General features: G+C 45.2%; 1 protein-coding gene across 1 annotated transcript in view; it reads right to left on the reverse strand.

Moving 5' to 3' along the window:
- Nucleotides 1-25,120, reverse strand: part of SLC1A7 (solute carrier family 1 member 7) — a 102,395-nt gene that overhangs the window by 25,656 nt on the left and 51,619 nt on the right. Inside the window, exon 3 of the mRNA XM_040360457.1 lies at nt 12,052-12,267. Within this exon, the coding sequence (XP_040216391.1) occupies nt 12,052-12,267 (216 nt within the window). The remainder of the gene's footprint in view (nt 1-12,051; nt 12,268-25,120) is intronic.

Raw genomic sequence — 25,120 nt, forward strand, 5'->3', positions numbered from 1 at the left:
CAAATGGGGGTGGGTAAGGGTTAAACCACCTATCCTATGTTTGTTGCTGACATATAAGTAACATGTGTGCCAAGTTTCATGTTAATATCTTTAGCCGTTTGGACGTGATGCTGGAACATACATACATACATGCACACACACGTTGAGTTTTATATATATAGATATATATATATATATATATATATATATATATATATATATATATATATATATATATATATATATACACTGTAATATAGTGAAACCTCGGGTTGCGAGTAACGCGGTTAACAAGCGTTTCCCAATTCGAGCAATTATTTTTCTAAATCCTGACTGGGTTTGAGAGTGTTGTCTCGCAAAACGAGCAGGATTCAAGCCTCTGTGAGGCCCCGTACACACGACAGAGGAACTCGACGTGCTTGGCACGTCGAGTTCCTCGTCGAGTTTTGGGATGAAGCCGCCGAGGAGCTCGGCGGGCCGGCTTCTCCCATAGAAGAACGAGGACAACGAGAAAATAGAGAACATGTTCTCTATTTTCTCGTCGAGTTCCTCGGCGGCTCCATCGAGCCAAAACTGTACAGACGACAGAGTTTCTCGGCAGAATCCGGGTTTTGACCGAGTTTCTCGGTGAATTCTGCCGAGAAACTCTGTTGTGTGTACGAGGCCTTAGTGTTTCCGAGCCTTGCCTATGGTTTCCGAGTGCATCTGGGCCATCTCTGAGTATTTCCGAGTCTCTCTGGCACAACCCCCCCCCCCCCCCACCTCTGGCCACATGCCATTGACTTCTATGGGGAAAATCGCTTTGATATGCGAGTGCTTTGGATTACAAGCATTCTCCAGGAAGTGAGAGGAAATCCTTCCAAAGTGAGGGAAATCCCTGGTTCTCTCCAGGGTTCCCAGAATTTGTGGAATATTTGTCCTCTATTCCTGTTCTGGTGACCACTCAAAATTTGGGATTATATATCAGACAGGAGGCTCATATCTTGTGCATTAATCTTCCTTTATTAATGCTCACAGCAGAATACATTTCTAATAACTTTAATGTAAAAAACTTTTTTAAAACAGACTACCCCTACAGTAGTCCATACAATCCTTAACCACGCCCCTGATAGTGACCCCATAAAAGGGGCTGTCTGTGAATGTTCCCCCTCTTTCTTTCTGCTCACAGATCAGATAAGTACTCATTTATAGTGTATTGCTTATTTTTATAGGATTTCTAGAGAATGTCTCCTATTTTTCACATATTTGCGACTTACATATATATATATATGTATATTCTCCCTTATTACTTATAATCTCTTCAATGTTATAGCTCTTAGCTTTCTCAACTTTTCCTGTGTCCCAGGACTTTTTATTGTGCCTTTACCTTTAACGCTTCTGCTTAATATCGCTAGGTGTCTTTTTCTATACAGCGCGACACCAATCAACAGGGTGTCGGGAGCGTTTCTCCTCCCGACATCCTACACAGCTGTCTACCTGGCACGGCGCCATTAGTGTCCTCTTCTTCCTCACGACACTCGCGCGCTCTTAGGGGGCGTCTCCGCCCACGTGCGACGGTCAGCCAATCAGCGCGCACCGGACGAAATCTCGCGAGATCTCGTTCCCGGGCCGCTGCAGTTTCTGAGGCTCCCCTCTCCTCTGTAGCCACTCGGAGCCTACGGAGGAGAGGATAGGACAGGAGCCTGCCAGCACAATACTTAGCTAAGTATCTCCCTATTCTTAGCTAGCCCCAGCGCTGACTACTCCTCAGCCACCTTAGACCCTGTGCTGATCACATAGTGCCTTAAATTAATACCCAAGGGGAACTAAATAAATAAATAATAAAAAAAATATATATTCATATCTAAACGGCCTGTGCCTATCTAGATAACACCCTTTACTGGCATACTGCCTTAAAGTCACTCACAGGATGGCTGATACTAATCCACTGAACCCCAGTGGGGATATGCAAGCTACAGGCACCTCACACACCCTGAGTGCCGCCCAACTCCAGGACATCATACAGATGTCTATTCAGGCCGCCCTGGCCGCCACCACCCCATCCCCCTGGGCATTACAACCCACGGATGTGACACCGACCCCGCTTCAGTGCGGTGAACCGCCTAATAAAAAGGGAAAATCCTTACAAAAAAGGAAGCACACCCTTGCGGTCCATGACTCCCCGGCAGGGGAAGTAACTAATATGCTACAGGTAGCACCCACCACGGTCTACCAACCCCAGCATCATTTAGACACAACTCGACCCCTGAATCTCAGGGAGACCCAGAAAAAGGGACCTAATGCCACCAGAAGAGCAAAACCTGACTCTTACGTGGACTCCTCTGAGGAGGACTCTGCCGACCCTTTAGAGGGATCGGAAGGATCCGTTTCTGATTCGGATACTGAAGATGCTGGGGCTACGGCTCTTAACACAGCAGCCACTCCTGCCACGCAGGACGAAGTCCTTTTGGACGCCCTCGGCGAACCCTTCTTTCACCCAGACGCCATAACACACCCGCGTTCTGGAGAGTGGACCCCTTTACCACATGTTTCGCAATACGTGGAACTATGGGCAAGGAAGTCTTTAGACAAGGGTAGCCGCAATAAATTGAGGGCCGAATGTCCCAGACCCTCCATTCCCAAGAAAGTGGTAGCAACCCCGGAAGTTGACCCGGTTTTAACGAAATACCTGCTAAAAACAGGAAAATTTCAAAAGAAGGGCATTGAACGGTCTTTCCGAGCCATACAGGACCGCGTCCTGGATCTGATGGGCCCGTTAACCAAAATACTCAACCTCTCAGAACAGGCGGCAGCTTCTGAACAACCAGTTGACTTGCCGCAGCTGAGAGGTTGGGCACAGAGAGCCCTGTGCCTAGCTGGCACCGCAAACACAGCATGCTCAATAGAAAGGCGCAGGTCAATCCTGATGCGCTTAGACCCCCAGTTATCCCACCTGGCGGAATCTGAACCTGGCCCAGCAGCCGAAGGCATGCTCTTTGGTGACATGGTCATCAAGGATATTAATAAATTTGTTGGACTGTTCTCCAGTCTGGATAAGGCTCAGAACTCCCTAAGAAAAACGGGCACAAACAAGGTTTTTAACAGGGCCGGCAGAAATAGAGGCCGTTCTGCCGGCCGCTCTTCCTTCTTCAGGCCACAGGGCAGATCCACTGCCCAATATCAGTACCAGGCTCCGTCCTACGCCACTCCTATGGCACAACCCGCACCGTTCTTCCCTCCTCGAGGCAGATCCTGGCGCGGACGTGGTGGACGAGGTTACCCACGATCCCGACCTCATACCGGTGAGCATACCTTACACCACACTCGATTACACTCCTGTGGGGGGACGCCTGAGGTATTTTTTCCAACATTGGTCTGCGATTACGGCAGACGCATGGATCCTACACTCCGTTACGGGGTTTATCATAGAACTACTATTCCCTCCGATTCTCAACATTATTCCCCCACCCATTCGGTTTGCAAAACAAAAAGAACGCCTCATAGACAAAGAGATTCTAGATCTGGTCATGAAACAGGCCATTATAGAAGTAGATCCCTCTTCCCCAGGTTTCATAAGCAACCTGTTTCTGGTAAGCAAGAAAGGGGGAGGCTTCCGCCCAGTGATAAACCTGAAGGGCTTGAACCAATATGTCGAATACCGACATTTCAAAATGGAAGGCATCCACTTTCTCCGAGACCTTCTCCACCCCAGCGATTGGCTGGTGAAAGTGGACCTAAAAGATGCATATCTTACGGTTCCCATTCATCCCAATTCGCAACATCTACTTCGTTTCCCGTGGAAAGGCAGAATGTGGCAATTCACTTGCCTTCCGTTCGGCCTCTCGTCTGCCCCATGGTGTTTTACCAAACTGATGAAACCAGTGGTGGCAGCTCTAAGGAACAGAGGTGTTCGTCTGATTATCTATCTCGACGACATCCTCATCATGGCTTATTCCAGAGATCAGGCCCTGCTACACATGTCTTGGACAATTTCCCTACTCCAAGAACTGGGATTCGTAATCAATTACGAGAAATCCAGCCTAACTCCAGCCCAACAAATAGAATTCCTGGGCTTTACGGTAGACACCATCCAGTCAACCCTCAGTCTACCCAAAACGAAACTTGCGCTCATCCGCAAAGAGATTCGGGCAGCACTGAACAGAGGTTCTTTATCCCTCCGCACTCTAGCACGGTTGGTGGGCCTGCTCGCGGCCTCCATCCAGGCCATTTTCCCAGCCCCACTACATTACAGAGCCCTCCAACGGCTCAAAATTATGCACCTGAGACAAGGCCTCAGGTATTCAGACGAAATTCCCTTATGTCAAGAGACTACCGAGGAACTGAGATGGTGGCTTCATCATGCCGTGGAATGGAACGGCAAAACCATCTTCAACCCCTCTCCGGACGTCGTGATAGAATCAGACGCCAGTCGCAGGGGTTGGGGTGCCCGGTGCGGGACGTCCTCCACAGGAGGGACGTGGTCCGCTACGGAAACCTCCCTGCATATCAATGCACTGGAACTTTTGGCGGCCCTGTTCGCTGTCAAGAGTTTTATGCCTCACACGTCCACATGCTGTATTCTATTTCGCATGGACAACGTGGCAGCAGTGCAATATGTCAATCGACTGGGAGGCACCAAATCCAAGACGCTGGCATATATCGCGAGGGACTTCTGGCATTTCTGCCTATCTCACAACATCACCCCTATAGCGGAGTACATCCCGGGGGTATCCAACTCGGTAGCCGACTGGAACTCTCGATATCTCCGAGATTCCAGCGATTGGACATTGGATCGATCAATTTTTCTTCGTTTGCAGCAACTTTGGGGTCCGCTATCTTTCGATCTCTTTGCCTCACGCCTCAACCGTCAGCTACCTCGCTTCTTCAGCTGGAGGCCAGATCCGGAGGCACATGCGGTGGACGCTCTCCGCCAGCCCTGGCCAGAGGGGACACACTACGCGTTTCCCCCCTTTCAAATGATCCCCAGACTTCTCCCACGGATAACCTACCTGGGAGCGACAGTGGTCTTAGTTACCCCATGGTGGCCGACCCAACCGTGGTTTCCTCTGCTTCTGGGAATGGCTGTAGATTACCCCAGACTGATCCCCTTCTCCCCTCACCTCCTCACCAATCCGACCGGGGATCCTCATCCCATGGTTCTGGAGAACAACCTGCCACTTCTAGCGTGGTTAGTCTCGGGATCCCGATCGCAGATAGAGACCTTTCAGTCTCGGCTCGGAATCTCCTCTCCCTGGCCTGGGCCCCCGGGACTAGATCGGCATATCGATCAGCCTGGGGACTCTGGGTTCGTTGGTGTGATCAACGACAGGTTGATCCCATACAGGCCCCTGTTTCACTAGTGGCTAATTATTTGACAGAGTCTTTCGAATCCGGCAAGGCATACAGTTCTATTAATATCTATCGATCGGCTATTTCAGCCTATCATTGCCCCGTGGATTCTTTGCCGGTGGGCAGACATCCTTTAGTATGCCGGCTGTTACGAGGCATAAAATTTCAACGTCCCCCTAGGCCTAGATATCAAGTGACCTGGGATGTTTCAAAGGTACTTGATATGTTCGCCAGTTGGGGGGACAATTCGGACCTGTCCCTGAGACTTTTATCTATAAAATTGACGGTCCTTCTTTGTTTAATTTCCATCAAGAGGGTCTCAGATGTTAGAGCTCTTGACGTCTCCAGAAGGCAATTTTCGCCACACGGCGTTGAATTTTCCATTGTACGCAGGACCAAGACTGCGATTCACTCGGTTTTCTACCCTTCTTTTCCTACGCATCCCCTCCTCTGTGTCGTTCGGTGTCTTCAGACATACGAATCCCTCACGGCTAATTTACGCCCTACAGGTTCTTCTCAACTCCTTATATCCTATGTCAAACCCCACCTACCTGTCTCGTCTGCCTCCTTGGCACGATGGGTGAGAACCGCCATGGAAATGGCGGGGATCGACGTCACCCTGTTCGGGGCTCACTCCACCAGGGGCGCCATGGCTACCAAAGTAGTCACTTCAGGAGGCTCTCTCTCCGATCTCTTGAGAGCGGCGGACTGGTCTTCCGAGACCACGTTCCGTCAATTCTATTTCAGACCTCAGGACCATGTATCTCTAGCGGTTCTCCCTTAGAGTTATGACTTGTGTTTTTTATCATATCTATTTATGTATTTGAGCTTTGAACTTGCACAAGATATGAGCCTCCTGTCTGATATATAATTTGAGATTTTCCTAGCTTGTGACGGAAAATATTGATTATATGATGACAGGAGGCGAGTATCTTCCCTCCCGACCCTCCCTATTACGATTGTTTTCTCATTTTCGCAGGTTACTGAGGGCCGAGCTGGTAATGGCGGACGGATAATCCGGTTAGGAGGTTGATCGTATTCTGCTTTCACGTTGGAAGACAGCTCGCTAGACAATCCTCGTTGTGGATTTATTGCTCCTGAAACCCCTGTTGGGTCATGGTTGATGGTGCACTTCCCGTTGGAAGCCATTCAGAGGTCGACCGGCCGGTCGTCGCTCCAAGGACACGCTCCGATCCTTCTTTCTGGTACCATTTTATATGAAGATTATCGCATCAAGAAAGAGGAGGAACATTCACAGACAGCCCCTTTTATGGGGTCACTATCAGGGGCGTGGTTAAGGATTGTATGGACTACTGTAGGGGTAGTCTGTTTTAAAAAAGTTTTTTACATTAAAGTTATTAGAAATGTATTCTGCTGTGAGCATTAATAAAGGAAGATTAATGCACAAGATATGAGCCTCCTGTCATCATATAATCAATATTTTCCGTCACAAGCTAGGAAAATCTCAAATTTCTTTTAATTTCACAATTTGTTTTTGTTTCATTAGTTTTTAGGTTTTTTTTCGTACAACAGGTCATTCGTTATGATCGGTATTTGTTATTTTGATAATTCATAGCTTCGGATGCATTTGTATTCGTTACATTATATTCGTTTAGATGCAGTATTTGTTATTTCATTAACTCATGACTTCTGATGCATTCAAATTTGTTATGTTCCACTTGTATAGATGAGGCATTCGTTATTTTGGATAATTCGTAACTTCAGATAAATTTGTATTCGGTAAGTCCACTAACAGTTAGCCAAATTTGAAAGGAAATTCCAATACCTATAAATGTAATAGTTTATAACTATTATTATAGTTTTTATTATTATTATTATTATTATTATTAATAATAAATAATAATAAGAAAAAAAAACTATAATAATGGATAATAATTTAACTATAATAGAAAATACAAAAAACTAAATTATCCAAATTATTTTTGTTCTTTCGAATTTTCGGATTTTTGTTTTTATTTTTGGATTTTCGTTCTTTTGGATTTTCTGATTTTCAAATTTTTGGAAATTTGTTTTAAAAAAATTTGTCAAATAGTCTTTCGTTCATTTTGACGAAAAACTAATTCAGAACGAAACGAATTGCACATGTCTACATTTTGGTGACAGCAGTCACCAGGACAAACAGAAAGGGTGAGGATGGTCAAATGGACATCTCTATGACCTTCGGAGGCCCGGGCGCGATGTGATGACGTCACGCTCGGGTACCCGTAAGTAAACAAACCGCAATTGCAGCTAGTAAGAATGAGATCTGTGAATTTTTTTTCACAATCTCATTCTTTCCAGCCTGGAGGAGAGATGTGGGGTCTTATTGACCCCGCATCTCTCCTTAAAGAGGACCTGTCACACACTATTCATATTACAAGGGATGTTTACATTCCTTGTAATAGATATAAAAATTGAAAATGTAAAAAAAGTGTAAAAAATAAATAAATAAGTAAAATAAAAAATAAATAAATACAATTAAAATGCCCCTGTCCCCGGTAGCTCGCGCTCAGAAGCGAACGCACACGTAAGTCCCGCCCACGTATGTAAACGTCATTCAAACCACACATGTGAGGTGTCGCCGCGTGCGTTAGAGCGTGTGCAACAATTCTAGTACTAGACCTCCTCTGTAACTCTAAACTGGTAACCTGTAAAAATTTTAAAGCGTCGCCTATGGAGATTTTTAAGTAACGAAGTTTGGCGCCATTCCATGAGTGTGCGTAATTTTAAAGCATGACATGTTAGGTATCTATTTACTCGGCGTAACATCTTTCATATTTTACAAAAAAATTGGGCTAACTTTACTGTTTTGTTATTTTTTAATTCATGAAACCATTTTTTTACAAAAAAAAGGCATTTGAAAAATTATTGCGCAAATACCATGCAAGATAAAAAGTCGCAATGACCGCCATTTTATTCCCTAGGGCAGTGATGGCGAACCTTGGCACCCCAGATGTTTTGGAACTACATTTCCCATGATGCTCATTTTCACTTCAGAGTACATGAGCATCATGGGAAATGTAGTGCCAAAACATCTGGGGTGCCAAGGTTCGCCATCACTGCCCTAGGGTGTCTGCTAAAAAAACATATATATATAATGTTTGGGGGTTCTGAGTAATTTTCTAGCAAAAGAATGATGATTTGTACATGTAGGAGAGAAGTGCCAGAATAGGCCCGGTATGGAGGTGGTTTTTAAAGCCTGGTATTGAGGTGGTTAAAGAGTAAAAATTCTAGTAGCTGGCTGTAGTAGCTCGCTATCATTTTTAGAGGTGAGATGATTAAAAATTGGGAGGACACAAGGCCAATCAGTACATGTCCTTAAAATGCCATTTTTAGGGGTAATTAGCAGCATTTAGGTCAGTTTCAGCTTGCTCTAGAAAGACAAGGTCACATGACCATCAGACAGATTGTCATTCGGGTTGTGGGGGATTACAGTATTTTGATTCCTATTACTCACTATCAAGTAGTGAAATTACACTGGGAACCCTTCCAACATAATCGCACGCATTGTTATAAGGTCAGTTTCTACCTAGTGTAAATTCACTCACGTCTTTATGCCACATACTGGATATCTGTGAGCCAATGAACGAGAACATAATGGAAATCAGATAGTTTATAGTTGAGGTTAGGAGCATGCAAATCTCATTATTTGTAAATGTTATGAATACTGCGACTTATTTTCTAGAGCAAAGAAGAAACAGGGAGCTTTCCCACAGTACTGCCTTTGTATTCAGGAAGGGTCACAGCAAAAATGGTAGACATCTTAATTACATCATGTGGAAATACATATTTTTTTGAAAACTGAATTCAGAAAACAGGTAATTTCGTTGCGAAAGAAAATCTCTTATGCCGCGTACACACCATCACTTTATGTGATGAAAAAAAACGACACTTTCTGTGAAGTAAAAAAATGACGTTTTTGAAACTTCAATTTTCAAAGACGAAGTTGCCTACACACCATCGTTTTCTCACAATGATCTTGCAAAGTGAGGTTACGTTCCACCACGTTTTACCATTGAAGCTCGCTTCATAAGTAGCTTCTGGGCATGCGTGGATGAAAAAACGTCTTAGAAAATGACGTTTTTTGCTACACACAGTCAATTTCTGTGAAGTAAAAAGTGCACTTTTGAAAAACGACACATAAAATTGAAGCATGCTTCAATTTTTTTTGGTCGTTTTTTACAAGACATAAAACGACGTTTTCCCCCACACACAGTCAATTAAAGTGACGTTTTTAACCTGCCTGGCGGTCTTCCCGAGTCTGACTCGGGGTTAGATTTTCCTGCTGCGAGCGGAAACCCCGAGTCAGACTCGGGCTTGCCTCGCTAGATCCACAGGCACAAGTTACTTACCTTGTCCCTGGATCCAGCAATGCCACCGCGCTGTGTGAACGAGCGGGACCTCGCTCGATTCACACAGTGCCTCCGTGTGACGCCGATCTCCGTTCCCTGCGACGTTACGACGCACGGGGACGGAGAACGGCGCCAAATTCAAAAAAGTAAACAAACACCTTACATACAGTATACTGTAATCTTATAGATTACAGTACTGTATGTAAAAAAAACACACCCCCCCTGTCCCTAGTGGTCTGTCCTGTGTCATGCATGTCATTTTATATAATAAAAACGTTTCTTTCTCCCTGCAAACTGTAGATTGTCCATAGCAACCAAAAGTGTCCCTTTATGTCAAAAATAGTTTTAGATCAGCTAAAAAACAGCGATAATAAATTATAATCACTTGCAGAATTGTGCGATAGCGATTTGTGGGGAAATTCGTCATAAAAAAAAAAAAATAATGACAGCAACAATTCTGCAACTGAGCAAATTTCAGTGATTTTGATTTGATTACATTATTGAATACTTTTTATTATAATTATATTATTATTTGTTATAATTATTTATAATTATTTATTATATTATAATTTATAATTTTGTTTTTAAAAAAATGTCATACCTGGGATGCCTATTAGAATCTTGTTTGGTCAGATTTAAGTGAGTTATTTCTAAAAATTACAGACCTACAATATAAAACGCCAAATTTCCTTGCAAATAATGGTACCGCTTTTAGCATGTTTTTTCTGACAGAATCATACCGCCAGGGAGGTTAAAAACGTCTTTTTTTTTCATCACATAAAGTGATGGTGTGTACGCGGCATTACACTTTCTCTTTTACTATTTTTTGCACTGGTGCGCCCTACGTTTTGAGTCTGTGGGACTCTAATTCCTTTAACAGGCCCTCATTTATGAATTTATATATATATGACTTAGTTGCGGATCCAGTCAACGCACCAAACACTGTTTTATATGAAAATGCCCTAATGTGGATCTGAACAAAAATTTGAAGCTGAACTCCAGGCAAATACAAATAACACAGATTAGAGCAGCTTTGTAGTTAATTTTAATGCACCTGATGTAAGTGCTTGAATTGGACAAGATATAAACCACTCCCAATCTCCTGTACAACAGAAATGGGAGAAGGAAGGGTAGATCTAGGAGCCAATCAGGTGTGCTGGGGGGGGGGGGTGTAGAGAACACTGTTAGGTGACCCTTAAGAACGCATTTATTCAGGGAAGCCTAACCCACCTCCATCTAAGAACTGTACATAAGTCACCTCCATCAGATCATAACCTGCAGCTATTGTGATGGAATTCACTAAAATTAATATTTTGTGTTATGATTACTTTCCTCCTGAGCTACTCAAATGTTACATATGTATGTGTGAAAATATGTTACAATGCTGTTACTTTATAGGGTTAAAGGAACCTTCAGGAAGTAATTAAGTGAAGACAGCTGGCCCCTTCTACTGCACTCCTAAACTCCCTCCTTCTGGCCCATCCCATCGACTGAAGAATGTTGCCCCTGTGAAATTCAATGGGCATCCCTGTATGACACGAAGACATTTGTGCTGATTAGAGACTTCTAAAACGTGTGCAGTATGCCAAGAACAGACGTCACAGGGGCGTGTAATAAGGGACTGAACTATATGAACTGAACCAATCAAATGTGCTTATGTGTGTGATGTCATTTTGTCTATAGGGCTATGGAATAAATGGGTTCGGTCTCTCTCTGGCTGAACATTGGAAAGGTGAAGATGTAGACTGTTTCTCTCTCTGGTCAGCATGTTTCACTTTTATGATTTGGGTCAAATGGCAGAATGGGGTTCGCCCTGAGGTTGTGTCAGGGGTCAATCCTTGTCACTATTACCAGTCCTTTTGTACCACCTCCCCCTCCGTTTAGATTGTAAGCTCCATGGGCAGGGCCCTCCTATTGCATTGAACTGTATTGTAATTGCGCTGTCCCCCTTTATATTGTAAAGCGCTGCGTAAACTGTTGGCACTTTATAAATCCTGTATAATAAGTCTTTCACTGACTTAGTGCCATCACCTGGCTGTGCTGTATGGTAGGGCTCTTAGAACTCAGGTCTCTCTTGCAAATCTTGAAAATGGTCCCATGATGCATCTTTCATTGCAACAACTGCTATATATTTAATACCTGTATGGTTATCTATATGACCAGCTTTAGGGTTAAAACTGCTTTTAAGTACAAGTTGCTGATTTCACAACACTATTATAGATACATAGGATAGAGAAATGTGCAGAATATGATAAGTTATCGGAAATCAAAAATGTTTGTCTTTCATTTCCTACTGCTCATCACTAAAAACTCCTCTTTGCACAACCTCTGACAAACCTGGAGGAATCTGCTGAGTGTTACATTATAACTCAGCCACTTGCTGCTCAGTTACCGGATCAGGTCCAGCAGAGCGTCCGCTGAGCTCATGACCGGCTTCCCGTTATGTCCTGTGTTCTCCTTTTGCGCTGCACCCCCTGGATGGATGATGGATACCATGATTATCCCCACGATCACCGCCACAAAGGTGGTCCACAGGTAGTAGGCAATTGTGATAATGCCCAGACGGCTGGACGTTTTGGCATCAAGAGCGGCCAATCCCGACATCAAGCTGAAGATACAAAGGGAGATATGATCAAAATCAAGTCTTCATTATACTTTTCTTCAGACTATTAGATCACTAAATAACAATCAGTGTTTATGGAAGGTAGGGTGACCACATTTCCAAACGGCCATTCAGGGACCCCCTTCCCAAAAATCAGCTTGTGCTGTAATGAATCAGCACAGCTGGGGCAACGGATGCGCGCTCTACCCATAAGAACTGATCACGCCCCCAAAAAATGAAGCCGCATCGCCACTTTACTCACTGACAGTACGTGTCCTGACTGGTCAAGACCCGTTTTACCTTGTTCCAACACTGGCTTTACACTGCCCTGCTGTGATTAGACACAAGAGGTGGGATTTATGATTTCTCCAATCACAAAAAGGCGACAGGGATTGTGCCTCTCCAGACATTCCCGGCCAGGACAAGTGCTGTCAGTGAGTAAAGCAGCTATGTGGTGGCCTTTTTTGGGGCCAACAGATAGAGGTGACTGTGTCAGCTTCATTCCGGGACACTGTATTGTCCTGGAATGAAGGTGCCCGGGACCTGGAACAGACCTGTAAAATGCAGGACTGTCCCGGGCAGTCCGTGACACGTGGTCACCCTAATGGAAGGGTGAAAAGAAATAAAACATGTGGGACTATGCGTGGCCACCAGTCTTCCTTTATTACAAAGCAGGTCTTAATCAGAAGCAAAAAAAGTTCTTGCCTCCTGAACCAACATTAGCGTTCCTTCTTGTCCTTCAAGAATGACTCCCAAATACACTCACTGACCACTTTATTAGGTACACCTGTTCTATTGCTTGGTAACACATTACTAATTAGCCAATTACATGGCAGCAACTCAACTCAACTCAAGGAAATCATGCGAGTTCAGCTAAACTTGCATGATTTCATTCCCGCATGTCAGTCCCGATTTCGGGGGCCGATTTCAGAGACATCTGTGCGGGTTTCTGCAGGTAGACAATAGTGATCAGACCAGGGGTGTAACCTTGCCATCACTTTCTTCCCCAAAACCATCTATCAGGGATCATTTGCAGGTTGAAGGAGAGGAGTGGACATAAGATTCACCTATGATGAGTGGACCTAGACATCAGACTCACCTTATCTGCCCTAACATCACCTAAACCCACTGAGCGAATATCTCCTACAACTACTACAAGTCTGGTTCTATAGATTTGATTAACTTACCAATAAAATGTTTTTGTATGAGATGCAGAACAAGTACGTTAATACAGCATTAATACAGCATTGATACAGAACACACAATATCTAATGGTTTTACTAAGGTTAGGTATAAAATATAGAGTTGTTATATTGTTTTTATAACTGTGTCTATGGGAAATGGGTAAAGGGGTACAAATTTCTGGGTAATTTTTTCATGTTCTGTCAAATGTCAGGAGGTTTTGTACGGAGATGTAAAAAGTTTGGGGTCAGAGAGTTGTGTGGGAAGGCTATTATGGGGAATTGGCATAGGGGATGGCAGAAGGTGGGAAGTGTGGGAAGAAGGGGTAGTGTTGGAGGTGAAAAGGGAAAGTAGGGGGGAACAACAAGAGGGATGGTAGGGAGAGGAAGAACGGGTGGGGAGAAAATTGGGAAGAAGTATCCCTCAGGTGGGTGCTAGGGTGCAGACAAGTGGATCAAGGGTCTCCTTGAAGTAGGGATTTGCCCTTTCCCCCCTCTAAAGCCTTATACACACGATCAGACTTCCATCTGACTTTTCCGAGGATTTTTGTTTTGAAGGGGCATTGGCCGTGAACTTGGTATGCATACAAACGGCAGAACTTTTTCAGCCAAGTCCACCAAATCACATGTTTTTTCAGTTCTTTAACCCCACCCTTTGGACAACTTCTGCTATTTTTGTCTGATCTTTATCATTGGTTCTGAGAATGCGTGTTTGTACTTTGGACTTTTGTCCAATGGACTTGTGTTTACACAATCAGATTATTCTCCATCGGACATTTGTTGCCGGAAGGTTTGAGAGCATTCAGAGCGAACATTTGTCCGTTGAAAACCCCAAAACAATTGTCCGATGGAGCATACACATGGTCGGATTGTCTGATAAAACACATCCGTCGGACCATTGTTGTCAAAAAGTCAGGTCGTGTGTATGGGCCTTAAGAGTGTGAAGTCAATCCAGTAAAACTATGCTGTTCGGTATGCGTTGTGTCAGCTTTTCTAAAATCTTCTACTCTACATAATCACAGGGGTATCAAGGGAGGGGAGGAATCTCTCCATTTCAGGTGGATACAGGATTTGGTAGTATTCAGGAAATGGCAAAGGATGGATTTCTGGAATGATGAAGTTCGTACATTTTTGGGAAACTTCTCTGACCAGAAAGACGAAAGGTGTGACCAGAACACATCTGTTGTTAGTGTTACAACGCCATCCCAGAGACTTGTGGGCAGTAACTGTGGGTAACTGTTGGGATTGTGTTGCGTCAAGAAAATATTTTTGTAACTGGTTTCTTGGAATCTGGTACAGATCGAGGATTACAATTTTTAAGCATTTTAGGATCTACCAGTTCTTCAGAATTCATGACTTTCCCTGGGAATAAAGCATTTCTAATTATAGTGTGTCATTAGGGGAGATATGCCACTGCAAGCCCAAATAGCTGGGGAAACTGGCAGAGAATTCAGACCTGGGAGTGAATGATTTGTAACGTTCTCCCTGCACCTGTTTGCAAACAATGCAGCACTCTGTTTCTACACTTGGATGTGGAAAAAACACAAATCACATGCAAAAAAACCATCTGGACACTGATCCCAAATCACGTGGATTATAACAGAAGCTGTCTGGTTTTCCTATACTTAGAGGCACTAATCTCCCGAGAGGAAAGCCCTTCTACCTTCTTCATACACTCAGGATGACTCCAGGGAATACCTTACACAAAGCACATGTGCCTGTACCAAAGGAACCTGGCACATATCTCAAACCCTAAGTGACCCCAGGGCATGCCCTGCGTGAGATTTAATACTTCATTATGTGACCTTGGACAGAGCCTCTTGCACAATGTCCAACAAGTTTATTCTAGAAGGCAAAAAGCAACCAGCAAAGTACAATAACCCAAAGCAACTTATCGGAATGCATCCTTTAGTGACCTGACTATAGTAAGGATCGGTTCACATCTGTGCAGTGAGTTTTAAGTGTGTTACCATTGAACCCTATAATATGCATTTTCATGAAAGCGCATTAAAGATGCATCAAGCTGGATTATTTTTTTAACACACCGCATTTAGAATACACATTAAAGGAACACTTAAGGTTCCTGTTTAAAAAAAAAAAATAACAAACGTGTTATACTTACCTCCCCCCGTGAAGCACTTTTTGCACACAGTGGCCCCGATCCTGGTCTTCTCGGGTCCCTCGGCAGCTGTCTCGCCTCCTCCCTGCAAGAACTAACCCCCATGGAAGCTCTCTCCCATAGGGGTAGGTTCTTGCAGGTGCTCTCCCGTGATACAGCTGGCGGCTATAGCCGCCGACTGTATCACTCGGCCCCGCACCCCCAGCGCGCCATGTCATTGCATGTGATTGACAGCAGCGAGAGCCAATGGCTGCACTGCTATCAATCCATCCAATCTAGCCAAACAATGGCCAGACTGAGTGGCAAAGAGGAATTTGGGGGTGAGCGCAGCAGGTGAACGGGCTCAGGTAAGTAAAACGGGGTGGCTGGGGGGGGGGGGCCCCATTGCCAGGTTTTTTTTTCACCTTAATACATAGGATGCATTAAGGTGAAAAAAAAAAAAAAACCTTTACAACCCCTTTAAATGCAAGCTGTGAATGGGGCCTAAAATGTATTTGACCGATATGGGTTAATTTTTTGTGCCTCATCCTTAAAGTGGCTCTTCAGCTTCCCAACCTGTATTTTTATTTTTTATTTTCTTTACTGCTGCTTACCAGTTTGGATACTCACCCACTGAGGGGTTTCAGCCAAGATCCTATTCCCATCAGCTGCCACTTGGGTTTTGAGCTGCCATATTTGTGTGTGACGTCATCGGGAATCCCGCTGGCTCTCCGAGGGGGCCTTACAATGATCCATCGGTAGGCCTGCCACCCTCTGCCTCTTTGAATTAAACACTAAAGCCCTGTACACATGATCGGATATCTGATGGAATCTGATCCGATGGATTTTTTTGTCGGATATCCGATGAAGCTGACTTTCATCAGTCTTGCCTACACACCATCAGTCAAAAATCCGATCGTGCCAAAACGCGGTGACGTACAACACTACGACGAGTCGAAAAAAATGATGTTCAATGCTTCTGAGCATTGACTTGATTCTGAGCATGCGTGGATTTTTGTCCGATGGAGTTCCACAGAGACGATCGGATTTTTCTTTCGCTTTTTTTTATCCATAGGAAAAATTTAAAACATGTTCTATTTTTTCCACTGATGGAAAAAAAAATGATGGGACCAACACACAAAAGGTTTGCCTGATGAAAACAGTCCATAAGGCATTGCAGTCACAGTACACGTCATTCGCCTAGGCAAATGACATATATTGGAAGCGGACTTAACTCTTTTTCTAAAAAAGAGTAAACAAAAAAAAGCCGCTATACAGGTAACGAAGGGGAGAAGGGGTGGACAGAAGGGACTTTCAAGTTATGGGTGAATATTAGCTTTAATCAATCCATAGATTAGTCTTTTTTTTTTATTCAACCAGCGGGTTGAATGAAAAAAATTACTTGATTCCCACATCTACACATTCAATATGGATGGGGGCCCTCAGCCAATCAGAGGAAACTTTGTATTCATTTGTGTTCATTCATAGAATACAAAGCTTCTTGTGAATGGCTGAGCAGCGCTCAGCCCAGCTCTATTTTATTCCAGGAGTGCAATAGGAAGTCACCTTCCACTGCCGAAACACAGCTTAGGCTACATACATTTCATACAGCATGCCCAGCAAGCGCACCTGTTGGTCTAGTACTAAATAGTTTGTTTGGGCTCGCTTGGCCCAAACAAACTATTTAAAGGGATAATAAATGTGGAGTTAGACTTTAACATGTGTTTCTTATAAAATTAAATGACCAAAAATACATAAACTTGCTTACAAGTAAAAAAAAAAATTGTACACAGAAGCATGAGATTGTACACCATGTGAATTCCATCAGTTGTTATTGTCATAGCGATGCTAGTACTGTGTAACACACATTGCAGGTATGACTGTTCTAATGAGGGCTTAGACCCATATCATACTAACAATCCTGTTGCTGGTGGAAGTGGTGAGATTGCTAAGAGAGAAGAAAAAACACTTACCTGCTCCTATGACATCCTTCCCTCCCTGGCCCTACCATGGGTGTTGCTGTAAAACCGTTTTCTTGGCAGGTCAGAAAGATTCTGGGGCATTTGGGCAGGAGGGAGGAATGCCATAGGAACAAGTGAGAGTTCTTTTTAGCAACTGGTTCCTTTAGGACAGGATCGCTAGTGTGACATGGACCATAGGCTTAATTTTCACACAAGCAGTTTTCCCCAGTGTGTAGGATGTTGTGATAATTTGTTAACTAACATAATTAACTAACTATGCTTAAAATGGCTCCCACCCCCTTCTAACACCTATATTAACTTCCCTTTTGAAGGAAGATACTTATACTTCTCTCTTCTCAGGGCCCTCCAGTCTGGTCACATGATCGGCTTTTAGTGGATGGCTTCAGGGAAGAGGAGGGATAGCCAACAACAGATGCCCCATAGTAAGCCTAAGGGTGATATCACCACCATAGGCGTGTGCACAGGGTGTGCCGGGAGTGCCCAGGCACACCCTAATCACCCCAATGCATATTAGTGTTATTGTTCTGTATAGCAGCAGGAATATGGGGAAGATCTCCCTCTTACCATCTCTGCCATAAGGGAAGTGTTTATGCTCTTCTCTTTCACTATGCCGACAGGGAGATCAATGTGCCGGCGTCATATATATGTAGACACATACACATGCATGTGTTTGAGCTTAAGGGTGCGCACCCTAATACAATAGGCTGTGCACACCTATGGTCACCACCCAGGCATTCCATCTCTCTCCTCTTCCCTGAAGCCGTCCGCTGGGGAGATCAGGGCAAGCTGAGAATAGATAAGTATAAGCATCTTCCTTTTACATGGCTGTTAGTATAGGATAGTATAGTATAGGAGTTAGTTGGTATGTGGGGGTCATTTTAAGCTTAGTCAACTATAGTTCATGCAACCATGTGCCATGCGCATAAAGCCCTAGATCTCTTCCACACAATTGTCAAGGAGGCAATAAACACGTGTTGTTAAGGTGTGGTTCAATACCCGCCACACACCTAAAAGATACTGGCCCAGATTCAGTAAGCAATTGCGCCTGCGTAACCATAGTTACGCAGCGCAATTGCTGACTTGCGCCGGCGTAACGAGTTCTCCTGATTCAGAGAACTCGTTACGCCGACTGCAGCCTAAAATCTGCGTGGCATAAGGCTCTTATGCCACGCAGATTTTAGGCTGCATTGTTGCGATGACCGTTAGGAGGCGTTCCCATTGTGTTTTTTTTGCATACTTACGCCGATTCACACCGTTGCGCGAGCCCTGTGTACGCAAATTACGTTGTTTGCGTACGTCGGGTTTCGCGTAAGGTTGCACATCCTAATAGCAGGCGCAGGCAATGCTATAGGATACCCGTCGTTCCTGCGTCGCGAGGTTCGAAATTTACGTGATTTGCGTAAGTGATTCGTGAATGGCGCTGGACGCCATTCACGTTCACTTTGAAGCAAATGACGTCCTTGCGACGTCATTTGCCGCAATGCACGTCGGGAAAGTTTCCCAACGGAGCATGCGCTCTACGCTCGGCGCGGGAGCGCGCCTAATTTAAATGATTCCCGCCCCCTACGGGATCATTTACATTAGGCGCCCTTACGCAGGGCAATTTTAAAGAGCGCACACGCGCAGCGCAGATAATTTGCGGGGGCGCAGGGCAAAAACGCTGCCCTGTGCCTCCGTAAAAAAGGGGCAAATCGTACCTGAATCTGGGCCACTGTACAGCCAGAGAAGGCTGTACACATGCCACAGCCACTGTGCTTTGCGCCATGATACATTTAACAAAGCTGGTTGAGTTGGCAAGTGGCACTGCCTGTTGAACTTGCCTGTTTAGGACAATATGAGCTTGCTTCCACCACAAGCCAACCATTTGGCTTGAGGTTGTGGCCTCTTAGTCCCATTAAAAATTACTGTTCGGCAAGGAAAAAGTAAAAAAAAAAAAAAAACAGGCATTCTGGAGGTGGCAGGGTCAGCTTAACCACTTTCTGAAAAGCGATCCACCGCAGATCTATTTCAGAAGCTGCCCAAGTGTGAACTCTTTGCCACATACACACGATTGGAATTTCCGACAGAATGTTGGCTCAAACTTGTGCTGCATACACACGGTCACACAAATGTTGTTGGAAATTCCGAACGTCAAGAACGTGGTGAAGTACAACACTAGGACGAGCCGAGAAAAATTGAGTTCAATGATTCCGAGCATGCATAGGCTTTTTGTGCATCAGAATTGCATACAGAGAATTGGAATTTCCCGACAAAAACTTTTCCGGTCAGAAAATTTGAGAACCAGCTCTCAAATTTTTGCTGTCGGAAATTCTGACAGAAAATGTCCGATGGGGCCTACACATGGTCGGAATTTCCGACCAAAAGCTCACATCAAACTTTTTTTGTCGAAAATTCCAATCGTGTGTACGCGCCATTAGAGCGGAGGATGTTTAGTGGACATGGGCAGATGTGATTGGTTTGAGCTGTAGAATATGTAAGAGACAAAAATAATTTTAAAGAAAAGATACCTGGAAATCAACACGTGCAACATTCCCTAATAGGAAGGTGAAGCTAAATCCAGATTTGAGTCATTTGAACTTTGTGTATTTGCCAGAGGAATGTTTTTATTTAATAATTTATGTAATACAATCACTTACTTTGCTTTAGTGGCTTACAAACAACACTGTGTGCTCAAGATTATAAATGTATTTTTGTTCCTGCTTTCCTTTGTTGTTTCCTGTGTTGGTTGGCATGTGCTTATTTACACCGAGCCAGCAACATCTGCAGTTTATAATTGACGAATTAGACACGTGGAAATAAAATAAACATTATTTAGGGACAATTCAATCCAGCAATGCTATTTATTGCCTGTTCTAGGGTCTGGAAATCTTCAGAGAAATCGGTGCAAGACTACTACACAATACATTATTGTGCCTTCAGACACTGTAATACCCATACTAACACAGTTGTGTTTCCTTCTGCTTAGTAGTACAATCTTTAGGTAACAGTGTCAAATCTCTGTTTATAGAATTAGCCCATTAGTCCACAAAAATTAGCCCATGTGGTCAGACGACTCCTGGAAACATGGGTCGTGAATGTTTACGATGGCCTAGTTTTTACAACAATTAACATATCCTTCTGTAATTTGTAATGCGGGGAAGCTGTCACACCCTAAGACCTCTTTCACACTAAGGAGTTTTTCAGGTGGTACAGCGCTAAAAATAGCGCTGCTATACCGCCTGAAAAACTCCTGCCCGGCCTTCTCAATGGGAAAGCCCAAGGGCTTTCACGCTGAGGTGATGCGCTGGCGGGAGAGAAAAAAGTCTCCTGCCAGCAGCATCTTTGGAGCGGTGAGAGGAGCGGTATGTATACCGCTCCTTCACTGCTCCTTCCCATTTAAAACAATGGGAAACCGCGGTAATACCGCCCTCTGCAGAGGCGCATTGTGGGCGATTTTAACCCTTTATCGGCTGCTAGCGGGGGTTAATACCGCACCGCTAGCGGCCGAATCCCACGGCAATTCCGACAGTATAGCGCCGCTATTTTTAGCGGCGCTATACCGCCACTGCGCCTCCCGCCCCAGTGTGAAAGGGGCCTAAAGCTAAACATTCCAACATAAAATAAAAGAGGGCATTTTTGACTTTTTAGGACCCATACAAGTCAATAAATAATATGAAATACATACTATAATTTTGACTTGTGTGGTGCCTTAAAGTGGTACTAAAGGTTCATTTATTCATTTTTTTAAATAACAAACACATCATACTTACCTCCACTGTGCAGTTCGTTTTGCACAGAGTGGCCCCGATCCTCCTCTTCTGGGGTCCCACGGACGGCTCTCTCGGCTCCTCCCCACAATAGCTAACCCCTTCTGGGAAGCCCTATCCCGAGGGGGTTACCTTGCGGGCGCGCTCCCGTGTCATACACTGGGCATCCATAGAGTGTATGACTCGGTCCTGCCCCCCAGCCACCACGCCATTGGATTTGATTGACAGCAGCGGGAGCCAATGGCTGCGCTGCTATAAATCTATCCAATCAATCCCCGAGACTCCGTGGAGAAGAGGATGCCGGGGACGAGCCGAGCAGGTGAACTTTTTTTTTCACCTTAATGCATAGGGTGCATTAAGGTGGAAAAACACAAACCTTTACAACCCCTTTAAAGCCCAACTCTGGGAAATTGCTCATTTAGGTCTAGCAGCCTTGTAGTTTTACTTACCTGATCCGCTGCTCCTTTGTGCTGCTAGAGCAGTCCTTGCAGCATCTTCGCCCCTAAACTCCAGCAGTCTAAGGTCCTGATGTTATCAAGACCAATGCAGGGTTGTGAGGATGTTAAGGGACAATCCACCACTGAAGCATAGGGAAGTAGAGGATTTGGTAAGTTAACCACTTACCCCCCGGACCATATTGCTGCCCAAAGACCAGAGTACTTTTTGCGATTCGGGACTGCGTCGCTTTAACAGACAATTGCGCGGTCGTGCGACGTGGCTCCCAAACAAAATTGGCGTCCTTTTTTTCCCACAAATAGAGCTTTCTTTTGGTAGTATTTGATCACCTCTGCGTTTTTTATTTTTTGCGCTATAAACAAAAATAGAACGACAATTTTGAAAAAAATGAATATTTTTTACTTTTTGCTGTAATAAATATCCCCCAAAAATATATAAAAAAACATTTTTTTTCCTCAGTTTAGGCCGATACGTATTCTTCTACATATTTTTCGTAAAAAAAAATCGCAATAAGCGTTTATTGATTGGTTTGCGCAAAAGTTATAGCGTTTACAAAATAGGGGGTATTTTTATGGCATTTTTATTAATATTTTTTTTACTAGTAATGGCGGCGATCAGCGATTTTTTTTTCGGTATTGCGACATTATGGCGGACACTTCGGACATTTTTGACACATTTTTGGGACCATTGGCATTTTTATAGCGATCAGTGCTATAAAAATGCATTAGATTACTATAAAAATGCCACTGGCAGTGAAGGGGTTAACACTAGGGGGCGGGGAAGGGGTTAAGTATGCCTGGGTGTGTTCTTACTGTGGGGGGGGGGGGTGGCCTCACTAGGGGAAACACTGATCTTCTGTTCATACATTGTATGAACAGAAAATCAGCATTTCCCCTGCTGACAGGAACGAGAGCTGTGTGTTTACACACACAGCTCCCGTTCCCCGCTCTGTACCGAGCGATCGCGTGTGCCCGGCGGCGATCGCGCCCGCCGGGCACACGCACGGGAGTCGGGGGCGAGCGGGGGGCGCGCGTGCACCCCTAGTGGCGGCTAAAAGGCAGGACGTCATAATACGTGATCTCGCCTAGGAGAGCCACCTTGTGGACGTATTATGACGGTGCGGCGACGGCAAGTGGAGTGTTGTCCTCTTGCCGACCCTTGACCCCAGTACCGAGCTAAGAGACGGATGCTCGCACTCCATCCTGGAGGACCGAACCCCTCCATAGTAGGCAGTAACAAGTACCCTTTTCAAAGTGAACAGTCATCATGAGACATATCCTGCGCCCCTACCCACAATTTCCCTGACCCCCTCAGCCGTCAGACCACGCATGCCTCCTACCCATCCAGCTTAATCTGACACTGTATCCACAGAGGCCATCCAGCCCCCCCATACCTTATCAAACTTGGTCAAAGCCCCTCTATTCAAGTAAGTTGCCTTATAGAATGGGATGGCTTTGTTGACTAACGCCTTCCAGGCTGTCACCGTTGGGGCTGAGGAGCTTTTCCACGAAAGGATGATTCTTTTTTTGGCATAAAAAAGCAGCAGAATGAGAAGAGTCCTTATAGCCCTGGTCGTGGCCAGGGGTTCAACTAGTTGCAGCAAACACACCTCCACAGTCATGGGGATCGAGATAGAGGTGACCGACCTAATGCAATCTACCACCGCCTGCCAGTATGCCCTGACCTGGGGGCAATCCCAGAAGACATGCATAAAATCGGCAGAGGGCATGGAGCACCGCCAGCAGGCAGAGCCCTGACCTCTGAACATTCTAGCCAGTCTGGCCGGGGTCAGGTATATCCTATGCAAGAACTTGTAGTGTATAAGCCTGTCCCTAGTGGAGACCAGGGCCTGAAATGCCGCCCCCCAGACATCGTCCCAGTCGTCCCTGTCCAGTCCCGGGGCTACAGCCACCCAAGCACTCCTGCAGGGCGACAGCAGCCTGGTAGTGTCCTGAAAGAACTCCTGATAGAGGCTAGATACCGTCTTAGGAAGTGATTCGCTACGGGCCAGCGATTCCAAATCCCCGATCTCTAAAGTCAAAGGAACCCCACCAAATTGAGCCAGGAATGCATGGCGCAACTGCAGGAACCTAAAGAAATGGGTATTGGGAAGGTCATAGCGCGCCTTTAGTTCATCAAACGTCAGAAGTATACCGTTCCCCACAATGTGACTTAAGGTCTTTATCCCATAGGCCGCCCACACCACCGGGTCCGGGTAGTCCAGAAAGTGTGACAAATTAGGATTTCTCCATAGAGGCGTTTTAGGGGAGAGGGTGAGGCGATCAGAAGGCCTCAATTCTTGTGCCACAGACCATGCTCTAATCACTGACCTCATGGAGTGCGTCAAGGGGTAAGGGGCCCTCGGGCCTCTATAAACTAAGTAGGAGAGCGCCTCATAGGAACCCACACAAGCCGCCTCCAACGACACCGCAGCATCGTCCGGAGCAGAAGTCAGCCAACGGTGTGCAACCGTCAGCTGGCCTGCCAGGAAGTACCTATGAAAGTCGGGTACCGCCAAACCCCCCTCCCCCCAGGGTTGTTTAAGGATGGCCAACTTGAGACGAGGGAGATTACCCTGCCACAAGAAGGAGGAGATCATACCATCTATGGCCTTAAAAATGGACTTTGGGATCCACACCGGAGTGTTCCTAAATGTATAAAGCAGGAGAGGGAGAATCTTCATTTTAATAAGATTGACCCTACCAATGAGGGACAGGGGGAGATTCTTCCAGGAGTTCAACTTCCTGGAGACAGTGCTCAACAATGGGGACACATTGAGGTTAACAAAGTCTGACACAGAGTTCGTAATTTGTAACCCCAGGTACCTAATCTGAGTTACCCACTGTAGGGGATTAGAAGGATCAGCTTGTCTAGGCGACACATGGGACCTGAGTGGGAGGATTTTTGACTTGGTCCAGTTGACCTTGAGGCCTGAGACCACAGAGAACCTGCTCATCAATGAAAGTGCGGCATGTAGGGAAGGACCGGTATCCCCCAGAAACAAAACCAGGTCATCTGCGTAAAGCGCTAGTGACTCAGTCAGAGTGCCCACCTTGATTCCCTCAATTTGAGGCGAGGATCGTAGTGCAATTGCCAGGGGTTCCATCACCAGGGCAAATAAGCCCGGCGACAAGGGACACCCCTGCCTGGTGCCTCTGAATACCGGGAAGGTGCACGACACCTCACCATTTAAACGAATTGCCGCCACCGGACTACTATATAGCAATGATATCCATTTAAGGAACACAGGGCCGAAGCCCATACGCTCCAGTACCTGGGTCATGTAGCCCCAATCAATGGAGTCAAACGCCTTCTCAAGATCGAAAAACACCAGGGCCCCCCCGTGAGATATGTCCCCGTCAATCTGTGTGTGGGCGTACACTCTGCGTAAGTTAA

This window comes from Rana temporaria, chromosome 7 (assembly GCF_905171775.1).
Source record: "Rana temporaria chromosome 7, aRanTem1.1, whole genome shotgun sequence".
NCBI classification, from domain to species: Eukaryota; Metazoa; Chordata; class Amphibia; order Anura; family Ranidae; genus Rana; species Rana temporaria.